The sequence below is a fragment of the Hypanus sabinus genome, chromosome 13, assembly GCF_030144855.1.
Source record: "Hypanus sabinus isolate sHypSab1 chromosome 13, sHypSab1.hap1, whole genome shotgun sequence".
NCBI classification, from domain to species: Eukaryota; Metazoa; Chordata; class Chondrichthyes; order Myliobatiformes; family Dasyatidae; genus Hypanus; species Hypanus sabinus.
This window is the reverse complement of record NC_082718.1, coordinates 42,501,820-42,527,942: the sequence shown is the minus strand read 5'-3', so window position 1 is coordinate 42,527,942 and position 26,123 is coordinate 42,501,820. Positions and strand designations below refer to the sequence as shown.

The following is a 26,123-nucleotide window of genomic DNA, read 5'->3' as shown; positions in this document are numbered from 1 at the left end:
AATATGAATGTGCTTAAATTATAAAGGAATTATCCACTTAATTCATCCATCCAAAGGAACCCAAAATAGTTTACATGTTAGAATTGAAGACATCAAGATGGCATGACCTCAGGTAGACCTTAGTAGAGAATTCTGAGGGCTCTGAGTTTTCTGCTGTTTTTTTTTGTATTTTCTGCATTTTATTAATTATAATTATCTGTATTGTTGTGCTTTGGGGTTTTAATAAGTTATTCTCAAGTCTTCTCTAGTTTACATTTAAGTTACAATTGACCTTGAATACTTCCAATTAATTCTCAGAGACTTTGCAGGTGTCCAATTAAGTACTTGGACTTCTGTCTCTTATTGGAATAATTGTTAGCTTGTAAGCCTGGGGTTTTACAGACTGGGCACAGATTCTTCCATGCCCTGGGGTGTATTTAAAGAGGCAGAACAAACCCTTCATTTACTTAGTTGTCTTGATCATTGCCTAGTGAAGTTCTGTCTGAGATATCCAAACCTTTGTAAGATGTACTGTTTTGCTTTGTCTCTTTTGTTAATAAAATTCCCAGTTTTATTTAACCCTCCCGAGTCTTCGTGTGATCCTGTACTTGGATCTGAAGATGCAGCATGATAAAGGAGATCAGAAAAAAATTCTAATCAATGAAAACAAAACCCAATCGATGATATTCCATATTTTATCTTGTATCAATTGGGTGTACATGCTTTCATCCAAAAATAATGGTTTCGTTTGCTGCAGTATTCTGGTTTTGCTTTTTCTTTGCTTCTTCCATGTTAAAGATTAAACTTAGTGGCCTCCAACAAAGATTAAAAAGTTTGTTTCTCTATAAAGTTCAATATTAGAAAGACAATAGAAAGCCATTCAGTCTATTGCGGCTGTACTATCCTACCTCATCCCACTTTTCACCTTCTCGTCTGTAGCCACATATTTGCTAAAATGGATAACTATATTACCATTGCACATAATAATTCCTTGATTCACATTGCTCAATGTGGGGATCTCATGTCTTTTCTAATTGTTCTAACCAATTGTTTATCAATCATTTATCTCTGATTTTTAATGTCAATATTAAAGGAAAGTTCATAATTCATAAATCTTAATGAATCTCCTGTTCCTAAGAATGGTATTTCCAATCTTTCTTCATCAATAACATCTCCAGCTTTGCCAATATCTACGTTATCTATTGTATTCGTGATATTGTATCATCCATTGTATTATCTATTGTATTCCTTTGGTCTACTGTGAAAGCCTATGAGAAAATGAATCTCAAGGTAGTGTGCAGTGACATATACATACTTCCATAATAAATTTACACTGAACTTTCAACTTTATACATCATTATCTACTCCAAATATATTGAACTATTTAATATTTCCTCTCTCATTATCTTTATCTTTCCTCTCTCATTAAGCAAATTCACATTACTCCTCAAATTTATCTAAAATACCTTCATGGATATACTCTTTTCTACTTTAAAAAATATCAAAGGTCTCATCTTAATCTTCTGACACTTGGAAATGCATTCCTGGCTCTTCTCAAACCAGTTCTCCAATTTAAATGTCTTCTCTGCCTCTCAGGAACGATAACTAAATACTGTACACAGGTGCAGAACAACTGGAACACTCTGCACACCCTATTCAGGAGAAGGAATAGCAGCATTCACAACCGTGGTGACAGCAGGTTTAGTTGATCCCCACTCTCTTAACTGCTGGACCTACACTTAAATCTGTAATAAACCGTTGCTCACACAAAATGCTGGAGGAACTCAGCAGGCCAGGCAGCATCTATGGAAAAGAGTACATTCGACGTTTCAGGCTGAGACCCTTCAGAAGGGTCCTGCTGAAGGGTCTCGGCCTCAAACGTCAACTGTACTCTTTCCATAAATGCTGCCTGGCCCGCAAAGTTCCTCCAGCATTTTATGTGTATTGCTTGGATTTCCAGCATCTGCAGATTTCCTCTTGTTTGCAATAAACTGTCGTGGTTTTTTTCGGTATCTCAGCTCAAAATCATTTTAGTTATTTCATCCATCAGAGCAAATCAGCCATTTTAGGCAGAGTGTGCATATATCAAGGTTAATGAAGTGATCTGCCAGTTGGCAAAATCCCTTTTCCTCAAAAGACAGATTGTGGTTTGTTGTGCAAATGAACTTCTAGTGAATTGTTTCTGTCAAACAGACCAGATTGCAAATGTTACTGGTGTGAGATTGCCAATATTTGCTTTGATAATAGAGGAACTTTGCTACAATCCCAATCTCTCTGATGAAAGAATGTGGGTGATATTGAAACAGTTTTAGTCACTGTCTTATGCATAATTCATAGATAGCTAAATATAGGAAAATATTTCAGAAGTAATGCCAATTACTAGAATTTAAAATATGCCTCCATTCCCAGCTGGCTGATATATCACCACTCCCACAGTAGCACATATATAAAGCATCAGTTCACATTCAGAAAACACCCAAGGAAAGCAGTAAGCTCTCATGTTCTTCATGTGCTGGATAATGTTTTTTAATGTTTGATTTATTTCAGTTGCTCTTTAATTTGGGACTGCGTTAGTAGTGGAGTTGAACTGAACAGTCAAGGCATGCAGATAAAGGCTGATTAACGCAAAGTACAAGATTGGTTCAGAGAGGATTGATTGTCCATTAAGCAGCTTTTCACACTAATAGACCTAATGATATGTTGCTGATCGGCCCTCCGTAACGCAATCGAATCTATTGCGCAGCCAAGTTGGACCCTACATTTTAAACAGTTTACTGAAACTAAGCCTTTCTCCTCTGGGGCCTTCATAATAACACTTATGGGGATCCTTGTACAGAGTACAAATTACCCCAGTCTATGATCCAGTAACAATGAATATCACATTTGCCAGTGATATTTAACCTGATTCTGATTCTGGGCTGACAATTACAAATGACCTGACTGTACCTTTACAATTCATATGATTAGCTCCTGCACAATCTGTAACTCCTAAACCTTCTAACTGCAACTAATTCCACAGCCCACTTACAATGGGATCCCTTTGATAAATAAGGTAGAATTAGTTATGCAAGTGAACAAATAATTCAAACAGTCTTCACACCTATACATTGCACATTTACTGCATTAACCAATCACAAATAACATATTTGTCGGGATGATCACTTGGACAACATACTGCAGGAAGTCCCTGAATTCAGATCCCCATATTTATAAACAGAGGAGCTGGGTGGAAATGCACACTGGCCGTCCTGACAAAGGGTCTCAGCCCAAAACATCGACTGTACTTCTTCCTATAGATGCTGCCTGGCCACCAGCATTTTGTGTGTGTTGTTTGAATTTTCAGCATCTGCAGATTTCCTCGTGCTTAAGTTTCCTTGTTGCTCTTGAAATATAGGACAACCTTTCCATCTAATGCCTAAGAATGAACTATAGCCTCAGCTCTGCAGCTGTGTTTATCTTATATCTACAGTAGGCATATGGCCAGGTTCCTTACTTTGGGGAAACTGTAAAAACATCGGAGCAGTGGTAATTGGCAAAATAATAGATTTCCGTGCCTTTTTTTCAACTCTACCATCTGAGAACTGAGGTACTGGAAATCAGAATGATCAGGCTTTTCATTTTGAACAGCATGCACTTCAAGATCAGTACTGATTTAAAAAGTTGATTTACTTACACTGACAGATTCATTTTAGCTTAAATAATTTAAAAATGCAATGGACTACCTTCAAATTTAAACTAAAACCAAGATGCAAGTTTAGAAATTAAGGTTAAAATGTAAGGATAAGCTCAGCTAAAATATTTTTGATTTGCTTTTACTTGAAGCTTTAATTGCAAATTTTAATTGAGATCTTGTTATATTTGAGTCATCATATCACAAAACAAGTAATTCATCAGCCATCAGGTTTTCCAAGGAGTAATAAAGACCCTATTTTTATCCCACATGTACATTTTAATTTAAATGTGGCAATACATTAGGCAGAATGCTCAAATTGACATTTGCCTCATAGGGGATAACCTCACTCAACTTCACTTGCCCGTCATTGAAATGTTCCCACAAATGACTCACATTCGAGGACTCTTCATCTCATGTTCTCACTATTTATTGCTGATTTATTTATTACACTTAGACCCCCTCCAGTTCACCTATCAGCCCCAACTAGGAGTTGAGGATGCCATTGTCTACCTGCTGAACCATGTCTACGCCCACCTGGACAATCCAGCGAGCACTGTGAGGGTCATGTTTTTTGACTTCTCCAGTGTGTTCAATACCATCCGCCCTGTTCTGCTGGGTGAGAAGCTGACAGTGATGCAGGTGGATGCTTCCCTGGTGTCATGGATTATTGATCACCTGACTGGCAGACCACAGTACGTGCGCAGTACTGGGGCTCCACAGGGGACTGTCCTGTCTCCCTTTCTCTTCACCATCTACACCTCGGACTTCAACTACTGCAGAGTCTTGCCAACTTCAGAAGTTTTCTGATGACTCTGCCATAGTTGGATGCATCAGCAAGGGAGATGAGGCTGAGTACAGGGCTACGGTGGGAAACTTTGTCACATGGTGTGAGCAGAACCATCTGCAGCTTAATGTGAAAAAGACTAAGGAGCTGGTGGTGGACCTGAGGAGGGCTAAGGCACCGGTCACCCCTGCTTCCATCCAAGGGGTCAGTGTGGACATGGTGGAGGATTACAAATACCTGCGGATAAGAATTGACAATAAACTGGACTGGTCAAAGAACACTTTGGCTGTCTACAAGAAGGGTCAGAGCCGTCTCTATTTCCTGAGGAGACTGAGGTCCTTTAACATCTGCTGGACAATGCTGAGGATGCTCTATGAGTCTGTGGTGGCCAGTGCTATCATTTTTGCTGTTGTGTGCTGGGGCAGCAGGCTGAGGGTAGCAGACACCAACAGAATCAACAAACTCATTCATAAGGCCAGTGATGTTGTGGGGCTGGAACTGGACTCTCAGACGGTGGTGTCTGAAAAGAGGATGCTGTCCAAGTTGCATGCCATTTTGGACAATGACTCCCATCCACTCCATAATGTACTGGTTAGGCACAGCAGTATATTCAGCCAGAGACTCATTCCACCGAGATGCAACACTGAGCGTCATAGGAAGTCATTCCTGCCTGTGGCCGTCAAACTTTGCAACTCCTCCCTTGGAGTGTCAGACACCCTGAGCCAATACGCTATTCTTGGTTGGTGCAGCTGTAACGAAACCCAATTTCCCTCGGGATCAATAAAGTATGTCTGTCTGTCTGTATTATCAGAATCAGAATCAGGTTTAATATCACCGGCATATCGTGAAATTTGTTGTTTTGCAGCAGCAGTACATTGCAATACATAATAAAACAAGTAATTCCAGTTGTTACATACTCTGTGGGTATCTTGTTTTCTGTCTTATGACCATGATGTAATTGAGTATCTTGTGAGCATGATGCATTTGTCTTGTGATGGTGGGGTGATGTAATTTTCCCGTCAGTGTAAGGTCACATGATATAATTTTCCCGCCGGTGTGTGGTCACATGATGTTACGTTCCAACAGGTATATAAGGGGAAACCCCTGCTGTGACGCAGTTAGTTCGGTGTATTTCGTTATTTAGCTTTGCTGCGTATTTGTCTCATGACGCAGTTTCATTGTTAAAGTGGAATTTCTACTTTCTGTATTAAGAAGCAAAAACCATTGTGCCGGCAGTTTCACCAATCGCTGCCTGTTCTGGTTTGTCACATCTTTGATTTACCTTTACAGTCAAGTTGGAAAGTGAAGACTTTACCAAAGTACGGGAACCCGAAGGATCGAGTAAAGTTGGTTTCATTCAGCAGTTTAATACACGATCGACCTTCTTGAATCTTCGTTCAGAAATAGTGACCTGCATCTGAGATAACCCCTGTAAGATCAGGAAGATTTGTGCAGTTCTCATTCGCCAAGCAAAAGGTCAGCTCCTTTAAGCCGTTTTATTTCCTTTGTCGTGAATCCTTTCGACAAGGCATCTCTCGACTGTGATCAGCAGTTTTGTCATTTTCTTTGGAGAAATTGGTGTTCCAGTAAAGTCTCTCCTTACTGACTGTATAAATCACTTGGACTTTTGAATTTACCACTTTAAGACTGTGTTTGAATTTACCACTTTAAGAACTATTCCAGAATTTGGCTGTTTGTTAAGTTGCCGTATAGCAATTAACTTCCGGTTAAGTTAGTCGTTTGTTTACTTTTCATTTTTGTTGAGCAGAGTTTAATAAATGTTTATGTTTGTTTATAAAACCTGACTCAATTCTATATTCATTGTTGCAGGCCACATAACACAGTAAATATATATACACAATATCCATACGCATATATATATATAAAATAGTTAAATGAAATAAGTAGTGCAAAAACAAGCAGTGAAGTAGTGTTCATGGGTTCAACGTCCATTCAGAAATCAAATGTGAGAGGGGAAAAAGCTGTTCCTGAATTGTTGAATATTGCCTTCAGGCTCCTGTACCTCCTCCCTAATGGTATCAATGAGAAGAGGGCATGTCTTGGGTGATGGAGGTCCTTAACAATAGATTATTATTTCTTCCTTTTTGTATTTTCACAGTTCATGAAAAATTTTTTCACACTTTTCACACGTTTGCACATTGGTTGAACACCCAAGTTGGGCGGCTTTTCACTGATTCTGTTCTGGTTATTATTCTGTGGATTTATTGAGTACAGTATGTCCACAAGACAATGAATCTTATGCTTGTACATGGTGACATGTGTACTTCGATAATAAATTTACTTTGAACATTAAGTCTCATTTACCCAGATATCCAAGTATAGAAGATAAAACTACAATCATTTTCAATTGCATTTCCCTGGCTTATATGAAGATTAAGCCAAATCAAACGACTCGGAGAACAAGCAAGTCATTTGTACATAAGTCAGCAGAAATTTCTTTTTAAATCTTTAAAGAGGAAAATTAGTTAGAGCTGATAAATAATACCTCCTTTTATACACATTCTTAGTGATGAACTCGATCCATCATTTTAATATACTGACTTTGCACTGCCTTTAAATTAATCTGGGTTTGTTCCAGTGACTCTTCCCGAGGGAATTTTTCCTCAAACTCAAACAACCCATTGGACTCAGTGCCACTATTTACAAACTAAAAAGGTGCAATTGGTTATCTTTGAATATATCATTACGATGGTTTTGTGCTTTCTCTTTTGCTCTCAATACAAACCATGAACTACTACTACTTTTTTTTTTGTATTACATATTTAACTATTTTATATTTACACACACATACTTACTGTAATTCACATCTTTTTTTGATTATTATGTATTGCACTGTACTGCTGCTGTAAAGTCAACAAATTTCACAACATATGTGGGTGATATTAAACCTGATTCTTTTAAAAATAATTTAGGGGTACAGTACATTGGGGTTTTTGATCTAATACTGCGACTCAGTTTGCACGAGTACTTCATTGGTGATGAGTTACTAACTCAAGAATACACCCAGGCCAGCTGACCAAGAACAGAAATATATTTTCTATGTTGTGATGTACGGTATGTTCACAAGGCTGTGAGGAAGAAGCCCATCTTTTATTTTAAGAGGAGAAAAGTCACAGAAATATTCTATCGTGTTTATTTAGGTCCATTACTGTCATTTTAAAAAGTGCATTTTCCATCACTTACTTGTGTCCGTTCAGAGCTGCATGATGCAAGGCTGTGTAACCACAGGTATCTGTACAGTTTACGTTGGGCCCCCGCCAAATGCTGAAAGAGAATACAAAAATAAAGGCTGAAGTAATGTTACAATCATTTATTAAATTCAATCCCACACACAATACAACCTGCAATAATACTGAGCCCATAAAGTATTTTTAAATCAAATAGAAGTGGCATTGATTGCCATCTAATCACATTATATAAGGTTACCAGAAGGTAAAGCAGAATTGCTGAAACCAGATGTGACTTACAGTATTCCATATTGATATTTAAAGTTTTTAAATGTATGCTTTGATTCTATTTCTTTTTTTTAAATTTAGAGATAAAGAGTGGAACAGACCCTTCAGATCAACCAAGCCACACCACCCAACAACCTGACGATACAAACCGAGCCCAATCCAGGACAATTTACAATGACCAATTAGCCTATTAACCAGTATGTCTTTGGACTGTGGAAGGAATCTGGAGCACCTCATGGAAACCCACATGCACAGGGAAGAACATACAAACTTTCCTTACAGAGGATGCTGGGATTGAACTCTGAACTCCAAAGTTCTGAGCTGTAATAGGGTCGTGCTAACTGCTACACTACCGTGGCACCCTCAATTTCTCATTCAGCATTCAGTGGAAATTAGATAAATATTATGAAACTATGCATGTAATAGCAACCAGATCTGACAAAGTGGCTTTTGGAAGGTGTTCCTCTATTTAGTTCCGTCATGAACAAACTCACATCAATTTTATCTGTTCAGCTCTGCCAGATCATATGATCATTTCTCCAGGGCATCACTTTCCACTTTAAATGCCAAAATGTAAATGCTATTTGGTTTCCAAACTCCTATTCCCACAGCTAAATGTTTCTTGGAACTCCTGGACTCTATTCTTGTGCAGAGTTCAAGATTAAAACAAAATCCTTTCCCTCTATTATTATGAAACCACCATAAATCTAACAATAAAATGTCAAAAGGTGACATCGCTAACCCGTGTGTACACTTATGTTAGACAATATTACTCTTTATACTTTGTTTTATTCTTTAATTTGCTAATGAGCATGTGTTTTCTAATACAGAGGATCTTTTACTGGAATATTAATATCATCTGCAGTACCTGAACCACCCAACTTGTTTCCATTTCAGTGCCTCTGGAAACAGTCGCATGGGATCAGAGCAGAACATTTCTACAGTGTCTTCTATTCTTAAAAAACAGCTGCTGAACTGTAATAGATTAGACAGCAATCTTTGTTAAATACTAGTCTCAAATGACATGATTAGTTTTTTCTAAACTTCTCGGTATTCAATCCTGAAAAATAAATTTGAACAATCAAATATCTAATGACTTTCTAAACTCGGTACTGACAAAGTCAATAAATGGATAAGGGCAATATCTAAGAATTATTCTGTTGGCTGGTTGAATGAATGCATCACAAAATAAGACAGAGCTTAAACAATAAATGAAGAGCCTCGGGCCGAAACATCGACTGTTTGTTCATTTCCATAGATGCTGCCTGACCTGCTGAGTTATTCCAGCATTTTGGTTTGGTTGTGTTTTTTTGTGAAAGTATTCAATTTTCCAGTTGTTTATATTTTCTGCACTTGAAACATCCTTTATTCTCAAACTGCACCGCATCAATTTGAACATTCAGGAATCAATCTCCCTGACTTTCGCTGCCTGCAACAAGACTCAACCATCAGGCACATCTTCCCTACTCAATACCTATCAAACTTCTGACTTGCTTTTTACTTCTCGACCAAATACTCCCTTTGCACTTTCCCACTGAACTGCAGACAGTGAAATACCTGCTCATGTACAACCTTTTCCCTTGTGTCCGGGTAACAAATGGATTCTGTTTTGACACATGCCTATAAGATGATTTTGTCCGTAAATTGAAAAATAGTCAAAAATCATTTGGAACTATACCTCCTCAGTAAAGTAATAAATAGCATCAATAAATAACACATAAGTAAAAACTATTACTATAGGTGGAGGGAAGAGGAAACTCCTTCTACTATTCGTAAGAATATGTATACTGTACCTATAACAGACTTTTGAGTGAACTAACATTATGGGAGTTTATTTGGACTTATGGGCATCCATAACCCAGGGACAGCATGTATTCAACGACCTAAGCTTGTCTTTCCCTCCAAGAGGACCAAAATCTTGTTAAGACTTGCATGATTCAATGACCTGAAGAATTCTGATGGCTGGATTCAGGGCTTAAAGCTTTGGCTCTTGGCAGGGTTACCCATGCCAAGCAGGTCAAAGGGAAGAGGCCAGACTAGGAGTGGCCCACCAGTCCTCCAGGTTCAGGGGTTCAGCTCAGACCTAGCAACCCTGACTTGTCAAACAAAACTGTTACAGCAACAGCAATAAAGAATCCTTCTGCATCTGATTGCGACAGTATTCCCGAGTCTCCACCCAGGTCTTGCATGACTGACAATAGTGAATAAAGGAAGCCTTGAACACCACCAGAGATGGAGGACTTTCGTTGCTACCTAAACACCAGCAGTGTAATGGCTAGTAAGTAAGTAAGCAGTCTTTCCAGATGAAGTAGCACTTCACTCTCTCTTCTCACACACTGCATTCAGTGTTCAGATTATGGTTTCACATTCTCTACATCAGGGAAACCAATCACTGATCAGGTGGCAGCCTGCAGAATATTTCTGTTCAGACCATAAACGTGCCTTTGAGCTTCAGGTCACATGTAAGTTTAATTCTCCAATCCCCTCCCATTCTGACCAATCTTTTGTTGGCCTCCCATGCAAGTTGTCTGTCACAATTTGTCAATCCAAATGTCCTATTGTCCTGCTTGCTCTGCTTCGGCAGTGGGATACACAGATGGAGTGACTGGGTGAAAACCTGGCAAATGGAGTATTATGTGCGGAGGTGTGAGTTTGTGCAGCTAATTATCTACATGGCAGAAGCGACAAATGAGCAGAGCCAAGAGGGGTCCAGGTGTTCTATTGCATGAATTATCCTATGATAGCGTAACAGTAAACAAGATGCAATTACGCCTCGTGGCGTCAGAATCAGAGTTCAATCCCAGCATCTTCTTTAAGGAGTCTCTGTATGTCACCCCTGTGGAATGCGTGTATTTTCTCCAGGTTCTCCAGTTTCTTCCCACAATCCAAAGATTAAACTCATTCATAGCAACTTTGCCAACACCTTCTAATAATTTGCTGATCAGTGTGGCATGACGAGGCAGTGATTTGGTGAAATGACTTTCCCAGTTTTTTTAAGCAATTCACCAGGCAAATTTTCCACACTGCCAGGGGAGCCACTACTGGAACGGCACTGGAACCACCCAAATATACAGGTGGTGAGCCCTGTAGAACAAATCTCCAGCACAATGACTGGAAAACAGCTGGAGTCAAAGCTTTTGCTGCTAAAAGTAACCATGTGGAATTATTCAAATTGACTAAAGACTGGCTTCAGCGATACATGGAACCTCTCCCTGAAAGAGGTTGAGGTGCATCATTCTGTAGTCTATTTACTATTTTGAGTAATAGTGTATATACATTGTTTGATTAAGCACTCATTGTTTGCTTACCGGTTATATGTAAAAGTATGTTAATGGCATACGTCATTACCCCACCACATCATAAGGGGACCCATCACTAAAGAAGTAAGACTAATTAGATGAATTTCCCAGGTCCTGTGTTATACTTTCAAATTAGTTTCTGGGGATACAAACATAACAGTGGCAATGAGAAAGCTTTGAAGTGAATCCAAGATGACTACCTACCATTTGAAGCACAGCATGTTTTTGGCTTCACAAGGGGAGAGAGACATTCAAATTTTCAAAGAAACACAGCTCATGTTTCTTCAAAAGGGGACAGAGAGGCGGTTTGAGTTTTAAGACAAAAAATTAACGAAATTAACAAACAACATGTATAGCCATGAGTTCATAAATAGTGATAAATAGTACTGCAATGTCTAAACAGAAAAAAATCCACGCTACAATTTTTTCACACTCAATTGTGCCTGTTTGCTGTTTCCATTGATACAGAGATTTGAACTGCTCTTTTAAAGGTGAGTTGTGCTTCTCTTATGAACTGTTTTTGAATGCTTTCTTGTCAGACTCCACAAACTGAGTGATCTCTCCTGTGGTGGTGTAATGACATCTAAACAGACACCTTAGGTGGTGGGATGGAGAGATGTAAGGCGCTCCATCCCTCCTTAGACAAGGAGTTCCACCTGCTTAGACGCCCCCCCCCCAAATCAGGGTCACGTGAAGCCATGGGAGCAGGTGGTGGATGGTCATTTGAGCAGCTGGTGCATATCACAAGTCTGGGTTATGTGACCACTGATGCCAGGCAGACAATCTCTGAAGAGTATTGGTAATGATAGGGGTCACCCGTTTTGTAAAGACTTTGCCCAGAAGACAACGGCAAACCACTTCTGTAGCAAAATTTGCCAAGAACAATCATGGTCATAGACTATGATCGCCCATATCATATGACAAGGTGCATAACGATGATGATGAAACAGAAACCTGTCTGGCCCAACAAATTGTGTTACCACTGTTATAGAGGCTCACATACAGCAGCCCAATGCAGGTTTAAAGGCAAGACATACAGAAAATGCAACAAAGTAGGACACATACAAGGAGCATGTCAAGCAGACAAGAATAAGTGGACTGCACAGTGAACAGAAACAGATAAAAACTCAAGTTGCAGTTTCAAAAAGAGGACTAATATGCACGTTGTTGTTGAAAAGTCATAATGATGAGAGTGACACAGGACTGAGTGGCTTTGAGATTTACAATGAGAAAAGTAACATTAGACAAGCAATATGGCTTACACCGGAAGTGAATGGCAAATTAATTAAAATGCAATTGGCCTTTTCAGTCATTCCACAAAATGAGCTTGAATGGCATTTCAAAGATACTGAACTGAAGCCTGCAGATATCCAACTAAGAATTTATACTCGAAAAAAGATAACTTCTCTGAGAATGACATACGTAACACTGATATACAACAACCAACAAGCCACACTGGGCTTGAATATGGTAAAAGCAGGAAGGCCAACATTGTGATGCCATGACTGGCTGGGACAGCTACAACCTCATTGGAGATCCATCCATAACTTGCATGCAACAGAGTCAACTAAAAGCAAAATAAAAAGGTACTGGATGATGCCACAGCAGTGTTCAGTGATGGCACTGGAAAACTCAAAGATATCGAGGATAAAATGGTGTTTAATGAAAATGCCACAACCAAATTTTACAAAGCCCATCTGGTTCCTTATACCATCCATGAGAAAGTAGCCAGTGAACTAGTTTGCACGGAGGCTGAAAGAATTCTTTCCAAGATTGAGTGGAGCCCATGGGCAATGTTAGTAGTCCCAGTAGATAATTTTGTCATGATCTGTGGTGATTATAAGGTCACCATTAACCCTGTACTGTAAGTAGATCAATACCCTCTGTCAAGGATAGAGGATATCCTTGTGAACCAGCGGCACTTACATTCACAGTGATGAAATGTTTCAAGAGACTGGTGTTGAAGTATAGCAGCTCCTGTCTGTGTGGCAATTTGGATCTGCTCCAACTTGCCTACTGAAGCAACAGGTCTACAGCAGATGCTATCTCGCTGGCTCTTCACACAACCCTGGAACATCTGAACAGCAAATATGCATTCATCAGGATGCTCTTTATTGATTACAGCTCAGCATTTAACACCATTGTCCACAAAAACTAATCAGTAGACTCCTAGACCTGGGCCATGTGTAACGTGGATTTCTTCACTTGTAGACCCCAGTTGGTTCAGATTGGCAAAAACATCTCCTGCACAATCTCTATCAGCCCAGGAACACCACAGGGATGTGTACTTAGCTCCTGCTCTACTCACTTTACACCTATGACTAAGTACAGCTCCAACACCCTTTATAAATTTGCTGATGACACCACTGTTGAGAGCTGTATCAAAGGTGGTAATGATTCAGCATACAAGAGGGAGATTGAAAACTTGGCGAAGTGCTGTAATGACAACAACCTCTCACTCAATCTCAATAAGACCAAGGATCTGATTGTAGACTTCAGGAGAGGGAAACCAGAGGTCCATAAGCCAGTAATCATCAAGGGATCAGCAACTTCAAATTCCTGGCTGTCACTATCTCAGTGGACCTGTCCTGGACCCATCATATACATACTATTGTGAAGAAAGCATGACAGTGCCTCTCCGTCCTCGGGAGTCTGCAGAGACTCGGCGTGTCATCGAAATCCTTGGCAAACTTCTATAGATGTGTGCTGACTGGCTGGATTATGGCCTGGTATGGGATCACCAATGAGTGGAAAATCCTACAAAAGGTAGTGAATTTGGCTCAGTAAATCACGGGTAAAACCCTTCCAAACATTGAGCACATCTACATGAAACGTTGCCGTAGAAAAGCAGGATCCATTATCAAACATCCTCACCACACAAGCCATGCTCTTTTCTCGCATACTGCCATCAGGTAGAAGGTACAAGAGCCTCAGGACTTGCAGCACCAGCTTTAAGAGAACCCTCAACCATCAGGCTCTTGGACAAAAGGGGATAGCTACACTCATTTAAAGACTCTTAAATTGTTATTTCATGCTCGTTATTTATTGCTTTTTGTTTATATCTGCATTTGCACTGTTTGTTCACAGCTAACAGTTCCTGATGTTCGCAGTTTACAGTTACTGTTTTATAGATTTACTAAGTATGCCCACAGGAAAAGAATCTCAGGGTTGTATGTGCTAACATAGTGATATCATGTGTCACGTGTCAGAACGTGATTGGACAGAGTTCTGAGCATGCACAGAAATGACAGAATGATCTAGAAGCGTGGCAGTATTAAAACGTGGTTGCTGTTTGCTGTTAAATAAAAGTTCTAGTTCTATTCTTCCAGAATACATTTTGTTATTAGAAACACACAGTACATGTAAAGAACACAATATGGTGTCAGAAGTCGGTCTAGAGGAATACGGAAACGGGAGAATCGAAGATAATCAAAGAAAAAGAGCGCAGACATTTTTAGTGTTTGCTAACAGCTTTAAAAATGGAAGGGTTGCAACCTCAGAAAACACTTCAGCTGACTGGGAACGTAACTGAAACCTGGAGAAGATTCAAACAATGTTTTGAAATTTATTTATTGGCGATCGGAACAGATAAAAAAAATCAGAAAAAACGAAAGCTATGATTCTACTCTACATAATAGGGGACGATGCAATTGAGGTATATAACCATTTTACTTTTGAGAATGGAGAGAATTTGAATCTAAAAACGATTATGGACAAATTTACAGCGTTTTGTATACCGAAGCGCAATGTGACGTATGAGAGGTACAAAATCTTTGCCTGTTGATAGAGAGCTGGTCAAACGATTGATCAATTTGTTACGGAATTGAGAAACCACAGTAAACCATGCGAGTTTGCAGAACTGATGGACTCTCTGATTAAAGACGGAACTGTTTGTTGCATTCTGGATAATGCTCTGACAGAAAGACGCTTAAGAGAACCAGATGTGGATTTGGAAAAAGTTTTGATTCCCTGCAAAGCTTCAGAATCCATGACGTCGCAGGCTAAAGAGCTTTTTATTGAGAGCTGCGCAGACACTTCAAAGCGCGAGCCTATTAGAAAAAATAATGAGGTGACAACGAAACTGACAGAGAGCAAGACGTCATTTGAAAGAAAAAAGTTTTGTGATCGCTGTGGGCAGGAGCACTGACCTAAAAATTGCCCAGTGTATGGAAAAATGTGCAACGACTACAGTAAGAGTAATCATTTTTCACAATGTTGCAGAAGTACAAAGGAAATAAAATACGTAAATGCAGTGCTTGAAAATGAACGTGAGGAATTTTATATTGATGTTCTTTGTGAAAACAAAGTAAGAATGACAGACAATGCCATTGCAAGTGAACCAAAACAATATTCAGTTTAAACTTGATACTGGAGTGCAAGTAAATGTTCTTGCAGAATCTGAGTTTAATGCATTAAAGCCAAAACCAAACTTGCCGGTCCAGTACAAAACTGATCTGAAGCCAAAGAGTGACAAGAATCAGGATCCAATTTAAGAAGTGAAAGCACAAGTGAAGGAATTGTGAAGTTTTATTGAAATGAAGTCTCAGCATAAAAAAGAGATTACACAGTTAATGAATGAATTGCAATTTCTTTGCAAATACCTCAAGGAAGTGCCAACTCAGAGTTTCCATTAACTGATCCAGACCAGACAAACCATGAAATTAACAATGAAACACAAGAACTGTGTGAACCACTTAGAAAGTCTACTTGTGTTAGTAAACACCCAGAGAGACTGATAGAGACATGTTAAACTATGCATTTGTGTTTTTTTTTATGTTGCTAATTGTTTTTCTTTTTAAGGAAGATGTGATGATATCATGTGCCATGTGCCAGAATGTGATTGGACAGAGTTCTGAGCATACGCAGAAATGACAGAAGGATCTAGAAGCGTGGCAGTGCTAAAACATAGTTGCTGTTAAATATAAGTTCTATTTCTATTCTTCCAGAATATGTTTTGTTATTAGAAACCCACGGTACTTATAAAGAACACAACAATGGTATGTACTCTGATCATAAATTTTACTTTGAACTTTGGAGGGAAACAATTCAGCAAAGTGGACTTAACTGAGGCCTACCTACAGATGGAGATGGAAGAACAGTCCAAGGTGTTTCTCACCACAGACACTCACAAAGGGTTTTATCTCTATAATAGGTTTATTTTTGGAGTAGCATCTGCCCCTCACTCTGGCAGAATCCATGCACAAGGTGCTGCAAGGCTGCCCAGGCACTCAGTGTTACCTGGATGACATCATAGTAACTGGTGAGGATGACAAGGAACATCTCCAACATCTCAAAAGAGCGTTAAAAAGATTAGAAAATTATGGGCTCAGAGCACAGAGAATGCCCCAGAACAAGAGATTGTTTCAAAACCATTAGTTTCACCTGCCAAACAGAGTGACCTTCTTGTCAGAAAAGACATTATCCCACAAGAATAAGAAATCCTCCACAGCGAATAAATCTTTAGACCTAAATAGTAGTTGTATTATGTGGAACACTGTGTATAAGCAGGGAGGAGTGTAGTGCTCTTAATATTTCAGAGATATTTGTGTAATATTGCAAATAAATTGTTTGAATAAGCATTCTTTGGTTGTTTACATAATTCATTATGGGTTATAATAATGGCACACTCCATTACATCACCACATCAATAAAGAAGTAGACCTGTTTCCCAACTCCCATGTTTTGCTTTCGATTAGTTTCTAGAGTTACAAAACATAACACATTCACTTTACACAACTGACCAAAAATAGTTACAAATGCTTTATCCTAGTCTGGTGTGCTGAAAGGCTGGATTGCACCAGCATTATCTGTGGAATTGTTTGCAAAGCCTTCCCTTTCTCAATTAGTGTTAAATCACTCATCTCCATTTACCATAGGATTGAACGTGATCCAAACTGCTGGTTTTGAAATCATAAAACCGTGGCAATGCCATTTCCATGCAAGTATTCCTATACAGTAGCTTCTCCAAGTTAGATCATTTGCAGATAACTTTCATTGATTCAGGGGGGTTCAATTTTGAGCCACATTGAAAAGAAACTGAAAGTTTGAGCAACAGAACTTTGGTGAGATCCATGCAGAGAAATTCTGCGACATCTGGAGGAGAGAATAGACAAGAGTCTTGAGAAATAATAACAATCATCACATCAAAAACATTAATCAAATACTGCAAAACTAACTGAGCAGAAAAGTGAAAGACCATTGTTTTTTTTTGGTTCCCCCTCTCGTTCTGTGACTCTTCTCTTCAACTTCTAATGGGCTGGGGGGGGGGGGGGAGAAGAGAAAGAGAGAGATAGAGAGAGGAGGGAGAGAGGGGAGAAAGAGGAGAGGAGAGAGAGGAAACAGAGGAGAAAGAGAGCAGAGAGAGGACAGGAGGGGGAGAGAGGGAGGAGAGACGAGGGGAGAGAGAGGTGGGGGAGGGGGAGAGAGAGAGCAGACAGGTGGGGAGGGGGAGGAGAGAGACTGTGGCATGTCAAATTGTTGGGTGGACAATTAGTTTTTGTTGTACTGCAAGTTATGATTTCTCTTGGGGGCTTTGCTACTGGTGCTTGGTGGGTGCTGATGCTTTTTGCTGAAATACGTGGGGAGGGGGAGGGTTGATGCTTTGCTGCTGCTTGTGCATGGGGAGGGGGGGCTTTGGGTTCTAATGTTTTTATTGCCACTCCTCTGCTTTCATGGGTGTCTATGAAGAGCAAGAATTTCTGGTTGTATATTGTATGCATTCTCTGCTATTAAATGGAACTATTGGAACTACAGAAAGAATTGTGAAACAAAAGGAAAGAAAATCACAAGGAATGAAAGTCCTTGAGCCACAGGAAGTTTAGTTTATATATTTTATAGATACAGAGAAAATCTGCAGTTAATTCTGTTGCTCCAGTCATTTTGTTTCATTTATACTGTGAAAGCATTGGTTACAAAAACAATTTTAATTAAAGTAATATGACTTGCAGAGTATATTCAACTGTGGTATTTAACACTGCAGGTTTATCATGGTGCAATATGGTATCTTATGTTTTTAGAAGGACACCTGAAAACCACAGTCTGATTATTAAAGTACTCCTTGCGGAACTAGGGAAAGCTTCATTACTGAACTTGCTTTCACTGCAATTCAATGATTTATTATTGACACTCCAACATCAGCAACTCAACAATAATATACAGATCTCTGCAATGCTATCTTCTTGTATATTCAGCATTTAAAGAGGAACTATGGGAAGAATTCAAAACATTTTTAAACACAAGAGGTTCTGCAGATGCTGGAAATCTTGAGGAATCCAGATAAAATGCTGGAGGAACTCAGCAAGCCAAGCAGCATTTATGGAAAACATTTTGGGCTGAGACCCTTCACCAGAACTGGAAAAGAAAGGGGAAGAAACCAAAATAAGGAGATGAGGGTTGGGGAGGGAAAGAAGTACAATCTGCCAGATGATAGATGGAACCAAGTGAGGGGGAAAGGTCATGGGTGGGGAATTGCAAGATGAAATAAGAAGCGGAGGGGGGGGCGGAATAGGTGGAAGAGGTAAAGGGCTGAAGAGGGCAACGTACCATGGGAGAATGAGATGGAGGATAGACACCAGAGGGAAGTGAGTAGAAAAGAAGGGGTAAGAAGAGAGCTAGAAAGGGGAATGGATCAAAGAGAGAAGGGGGTCGGGGGAAAATTATATATTTTTTTAGAGAAATCGATGTGTATACCCTCAGGTTGGAGACTACCCTGACACAATATGAGATGTTGCTCCTCCAACCTTCAGTGTGCGTCATGTTGTTATTCTCCTCTAACAAAGAAACAGCAGTCTCCTCACTCTCTGAAATAATGACTCAGCAACCTTTTGCATCCACCTGACACAATAGTCCTGATTTAATTCTCTGAGAGGTTGGACAAACTTGGGTTGCTTTCTCTGGAGCGTCAGAGGCTGAGGGGAGATGTGACAGGTTTATAAGATTATGAGAGGCATAGATAGAGTAGACAAAGAATATCTTTTTTCCCCCAGAGGTGAAATGTCTAATACCAGAGGGCATGCATTTAAGGTGAGGGGGAGTATTTTCAAAGGAGATGTGAGAGGCCTAGAATGAACTGGCTGTGGTGGTGGCAGATAAATTCAAGACTTTTAAGAGATGTTTAGTTATGCGCATTAATGTGAGGAAAATGGAAGGATATGGACATTGTATAGGCAGAGAGGCTAGATAAATTGGCCATTTGATTAATAATTTAATTGATTCAGGACAACATTATGAACCAAAGGGCCTGTTCATATGCTGTACTGTTTTCATTCTGCGTTCTAAAGGCAGCTTCCCCAACTATGCAATACTCTCTCAGTTCTGCAATAAAATGTCAGTCTAAATTTTTGTTCTGATGTTACTAGAGCAGACAGGAATATGACTGTGTTACAGATGGAGACGCAGGTAACAACACTGGAGTGCTGGTGGAGGAATAACTTAATTTGTTTAAATGCTTCTTTCGTCCCACTCACCAAAATACCTTGGAGATGCAAGAGACCAGATGTTGTAATGCTCCAATATATCTTTCCTCACTTCACAATCTTAATATCAGATTTTTAAATTATTGTTTTCTGGAATAAAACAAATGCAACTTCACAGCAAACAGAAGGCTAAAAATGCCTCAGATATGGATAGGGTTGCTAAAAACATTGAAAGAAAGGGGTGTTGCGAAAGATATAGATAAACCATTTCAATTACTACTCAGCAAACACGAGGAAATCTGCAGATGCTGGAAATTCAAACAACAACAAACACAAAATGCTGGTAGAACACAGCAGGCCAGGCAGCATCGATAGGGAGAAGCACTGTCGATGTTTCGGGTCGAGACCCTTCGTCAGGACTAACCGAAAGGAAATCTCTTACTATCTTGTGTTCTAAATGCTGTGTTCTACCAGCATTTTGTGTGTGTTGTCAATTATTTCTCAGATTGTTCTACTCGCAAGAAAGATTCACAATATCCACAAACTCCACTTCAAAAATGTTAATAAATACACAAGAAACTTGAAAATATGAAACATCTTTTATACATTAATTCTGTTTCTTCCACAGCTCATTTGCAGAGTCCACTGTGAATATCCTTTACCCAGAAAGCTTATCAAGGAAAATTCCAGCTAATCTTGGAATCTTTCTCTTTGTGCATAGCTTTCTTTGTTGACATGTTGGAAGTCAGCAGGTCAGGAAATCATGATACTTTATCAAGTTTGTTAAACTTTATTCATTTTTGTGACCTTCAATCTTGCTTCTGCACAATTAATTGGAACGATCGAGTAAAATAACATCAACTGGCTTCACATTTGTCTATTCTTTTGCCTACTGATTTAGGGGAATTATTTATTTTAAAGGCTGTTCTCACTAGAGGCCAATTAATTTTATGGTCATTCCTGCAAGTACTGTTCTTACTGGCAAATTAATTAGTCAGTTTGCATCTATATTATCTTTGCCTCTTGGCATTTTAAAGGCAAGGATGGTATCATTTCTCAATTTTCATTCCTTGAATGAAAGTAAGCACAGCTTTGTCAATTTCACACCCTGGACAACAGTTCTGGAAACTAGAATCATCTGTGCTGCAACACTGAAATATCAAAGCCCCTTTTGAGGAAGAAGGAACAGAAAGCACACTAATGCAAATGTAGCTTAGCAAGTGATTAACACCAAGTTAGGATAACTCAGGTATCACCAGTAAAAGTGAGTAAAATTTGTTCACTACGTTTCCCTGTGGAAGGAAATATCCTACGTCCAGTTAATCCCAAATTGGCAAATTTACCTCTTTACATACCACAGCAATCTACTCCGTTAAAATTATGAATGGGAATATGTCAAACACGAGGAAACCTGCAGATGCTGGAAATTCAAGCAACACACACAAAATGCTGGTGGAACGCAGCAGGCTAGGCAGCAGCTATAGGGAGAAGCACAGTCAACATTTTGGGCCGAGACCCTTCGTCAGGACTAACTGAAAGGAGAGATAGTAAGAGATTTGAAAGTAGTGGGGGGAGGGGGAAATGCGAAATGATAGGAGAAGACCAGAGGGGGTGGGATGAAGCTAAGAGCTGGAAAGGTGATTGACGGAAGTGATACAGAGCTGGAGGAGGGAAAGGATCATGGGACGGGAGGCCTCGGAAGAAAGAAAGGGGGAGGGGGGGAGCCCAGAAAGAGATGGAGAACAGGCAGGGTGATGGGCAGAGAGAGAGAGAAAGAAAGAAACAACTAAATATGTCAGGGATGGGGTAGGAAGGGGAGGAGGGGCATTAACAGAAGTTAGAGAAGTCAATGTTCATGCCATCAGGTTGGAGGCTACCCAGCCGGTATATAAGGTGTTGTTCCTCCAACCTGAGTGTGGCTTCATCTTGACAGTAGAGGAGGCCATGGAAAGACATATCAGAATGGGAATGGGACGTGGAATTAAAATGTGTGGCCACTGGGAGATCCTGCTTTCTCTGGTGGACAGAGCACAGGTGTTCAACGAAACAGTTTATGCCGGTATATAAGGTGTTGTTCCTCCAACAATGGGAATATATCACAGTTTTGCAAGTGATACCACATCTCAAGATCAAAACCCATTCACATTGTTGTTGAATGTGCAATTTGGGCTTCTAAAGACAATTTTCTATCAATAAACCCGTCTAGAAATTGTTCATCTGTAACAATGACAATTCCAAAATGCAATTTCTCAAAAACAACCTTCTTGGCACTGAATAATACACCTCATCAGAACCCTTTTCATATATAATTCCTCAGGCACCTGAAGTTTGCAAAAGTATACAATAAACAATTAGTGGCCACTTTATTAGGTACAGCTTTACAGCTGCTCATTAACACAAATGTCTGATCAGCCAATCATGTGACACCAACTTAATACATACAGGAAAGCAAACATGTACAAGGGCTTCAGTTGTTCACACCAAATGGGGAAGAAATGTGACCTAAGTAACTTTGTCAGTGGAATTATTGTTGGTGCCAGACAGGCCGTTGAGCTCTCATAAACTGCAGATCTCCTGAAATTTTCATGCACAACAGTCTCCAGAGTTTACAGAGAATGGTCAATAAACAAAAACATCCAGTGAGCGGCAGTCCTGTGGGCAAAAACACCTCGTTAAAGAGAGAGGTCAGACAAGAATGGCCAGATTGGTTCAGGCCGACAGGAAGGCGACAGTAACTGTAATAACCACGTATTACAACAGTGGGGTGCAGGACAACATCTCTGAACGAACAACATGTCGAACCTTGAAGTGTTTGGACTACAACAGCAAAAGAATATGAACCTGATGTACCTAATAAAGTGGCCACTGAGTGTACCTTGTGGCAAAAAAGACACCAACATGCACCCAAGTACAATGTGGTATAGAAGTAGTTATTGATTTTGATAAGTCAATTAATTAAATCCCAAGATTTTTCTTTTGTTAATGGAGCCTAAATCTCCAGCTACAAAAACATAGAAACAGAGATCAAACACAAGGAAATCTGCAGATGCTGGAAATTCAAACAACACACACAAAATGCTGGTGGAACACAGCAGGCCAAGCAGCATCTATAAGGAGAAGCACTTCCAACGTTTCGGGCCGAGACCCTTCGTCAGGACTAACTGAAAGGAAAGATACTAAGAGATTTGAAAGTACCAAGGTTCAGAATACACCACAGCAATAACTAATGACGTTTCACTGGTTTGCTATAGCCATAACGACTGTAAACCTTCATTTCCAGAAGTGAAACTTTCTTTCTTCAGAATCACAACATATTTAAAAAAGTGAAGTTAAAATGTTCAGTTAAAGTTTCCTGGTGCTGATGGCATGAAAGCATTTTTCATTATGCTTCAGTTATTAATGAACACAAGCTTCAAGCAGTTACAGTTAACCTCCACAAATGCTCATTTATGTACATCTCAGAGCTTGCAGCATTCCTGCCACATCTTCAGATGAAGAAAAGCTACAGTACAAACCACAACAGCCTCCATTTCTGTCCGTGTGAAGTTCGCAGGTTTTCCTTGTGTCTGAACAGGTTCCTATAGGAAACTGTAGCTACTGTAAATTACCTTAACGGTGAAGGAATATTTTAAAAATAAGAGAGGAGATGGAAAGAGAGAAAAAAAAGATTACAGATAAATAATTGAGGGGAAAGGTTTGATTGGATTAGTCTGAAACAACCATACTCAACAGGCTTAATGGCCTCCTTTTATGCCACTAGGCAGGAAATGCAAGATACATTACTGATGGTGAAAAAATTAAATTGGTAATCCACAAGTTGGTTAGTCACTTGTTCTGCAGTGAATCTACTTGGCACAGTTGCAAAATATTGCTTAATAGAAATCGCTAGTTCTTCAACTTTCCATTTGGCTCATCCTCAATCGACATCATTTTGAGGTAAAGACCATTGCAGATTTCCTCTACAATGTAGTTTGAATTATGTATATAAAGGATTAAGTTAACTTCATAAACTGCAGCCTCTGTATAGCTACTGCTGAAGTGCTGGAGCTATGATGAGTAAAATATGGAAGCCGTTTTGAGCTCCACACATCCTGCAGTCAGCCAAGTGGCATTTGTTATGGATTTTCTCAATACATGTCAAAAAGTTAATCATTTTAATATTACTTTACATGGCCTTGGGCTATTATATATGATATACAGTAAATTATTACTGTGTTATTTATAACACACTTTCACAGATATCTTCTGGCTATAATATTATCATTTGCTTCTCTTCTTCTTTTCCTGGTATAATGACATTAGTCATTCTGTTAAATTTCTTTATTAATTTTTCTGGAGTGGACATCAATGGCAAAGGCAGCATTCTGAAAGCCCAACAGATCGATGCAATTACAAAGAAGGCGCAAACAGCGGCAATATTTCATTAGAAGTTTGAGGAGATTTAGTATGTCACCAAAGACTCTTACAAATTTCTACAGATTTACTGTGGAGAGCATTCTAACTGGTTGCATCACCGGCTGGTTTGCAGGGTCCACCTGACAGGATCAGGAAAAGCTACAGAAGCTTGGAAACTCAGCCAACTCCATCGTGGGCACTAGCCTCCCTCGCATCCAGGATACCTTCAAAAGGCAATGGCTCAAAAAGGCGGCATCTATCACTTAGGACTCCTACCGCCCAGGACCTGCCTTCTTCTCATTGCAACCATCAAGAAGGTACAGAAGACTGAAGGCACACACTCGGTGTTTCAGGAACAGCTCTTCCTCTCTGCCATCAGATTTCTGAATGGACAATAAGTCGAGTCAAGTCAAGTTTATTGTCAGTTAATTATATACATGTATATAACCAAGTAATGTATACAGAAATAAAACGTTTCTCCAAACCAGGGTGTAAAGCATAATAGTACACATAATACACATAACACATAATAACTTAAGAAGCTAACGATAAAATCTACAGATGAATCACAGATAAATAAACTAAAGTATATTAATATTAGATATTGCAAGGTACAGAACAGATTAATCAGTGACACTTTCAATACAATGAGGCAGGGAGTTCAGAAGCCTGATGGCCTGGGGAAAGAAAAAGTTTCTCATCCTGACCATTCTTGTTTTTATGCATCGTAGTCTCCTGCCTGATGGTAGAAAGTTAAAGAGGATGCTGGATGGATGGGTGGGATCCTTAATAATACAAAGGGCCCTGCATGCACAGCACTCCTGATAAACCCATACACACTACCTCACTGCTTTTTGATCTCTTTTTGCATTATTTATTTGATCTATTTATTTTAATAAATATTTCTTATTGCAATTTATACCTTTATTATTATTTTTTATTATTATATATTGCAATGTACTGCTGCTGCAAAACAACCAATTTCATGACATATGCTGGTGATATTAAACCTGAGTCTGATTTATTGCCCATTCAAATTGTCCTATTGAAGCTGTGATGAGCTGGTCTTCTTGAACTGGTGTACTCTTATTGCCAAAAGACCTACAACAGTGCCGGTGGGGAGGAAGTTATAGAACTGAGATCTAATAATGAGGAAGGAATGGCAATGTGTTTCTAAGTCAATGAGGTGCAGCAGCTTGAAATTGAAAATACAAAGTTCAAAGTAAATTTTATTATCAAATTATGTAAACTGTATGTCACTATATACAACCCTGAGTTTCAATTTCTTGTGGGCATTCTCAATAAATCTATAGAATAATTACATTTACAGAATCAACGAGATACCGCCCAACTAGGGCGTTCAACCAGAGTGCAGAAGACAATAAACTGTGTAAATACAAATAAAATAAATAATAATGAATAAATAAATATGCAATAAATATTGAGAATTTAAGATGAAATGTCCTTGAAAATGAGTCAATAGATTGTTGAAACATTTCAACAATGAGGCAAGTGAAATTGAGTGAAGTTATACCCTTTGTTTCAAGAGCAGATGTTTGAGGGGTAGAAGTGTTCCTGAACCTGCTGGGGTGAGTTCTGAGGCTCCTGCACCTTCTACCTGATTGTAGCGGTGAGAAGAGAGCATGTCCCGAGTGGTTTGCAATCCCTGTTGATGGCTGCCGCTTTCCTGCAATAGTGTTTCATGTAGGTGTGCTCAGTGTTTGGGGAGGCCTTTACTGCTGATGGACTGGGCCGTATCCACTACTTTTTGTAGGTTTTTCTGTTCAAGAGCATTGGCGTTACCATACTAGGTGTGATGCAGCCTGTCAATATACTTTCTACGAATCAACTATAGAAGTTTGTCAAAGATTGAAATGTCATAGCGAAGCTCCGCAAACTCCGAAGGAAGTAGAAGTGCTAATGTGCTTCCTTCGTAATTGCACTTACATGCAGAGGCCAGGACAGGTCCTATGAAATGACAACACTGAGGAATTTAAATTTACTAAACTTCTCCACCTCTGATCCTCTATTGAGGTCTGGCTCATGGATGTCTATTTCCTTCCTCCTGAAGTCTATAATCAACTCTTCGGTCTTGCTGACATT

At 39.4% G+C, this 26,123-nt stretch overlaps 1 protein-coding gene across 10 annotated transcripts in view; it reads right to left on the bottom strand.

Moving 5' to 3' along the window:
- Positions 1-26,123, bottom strand: part of anks1b (ankyrin repeat and sterile alpha motif domain containing 1B) — an 864,202-nt gene that overhangs the window by 592,099 nt on the left and 245,980 nt on the right. For all 10 annotated transcript variants that reach the window (XM_059987507.1, XM_059987513.1, XM_059987511.1 and 7 more), the window contains one exon: positions 7,641-7,721. In XM_059987507.1, the coding sequence (XP_059843490.1) occupies positions 7,641-7,721 (81 nt within the window). The remainder of the gene's footprint in view (positions 1-7,640; positions 7,722-26,123) is intronic.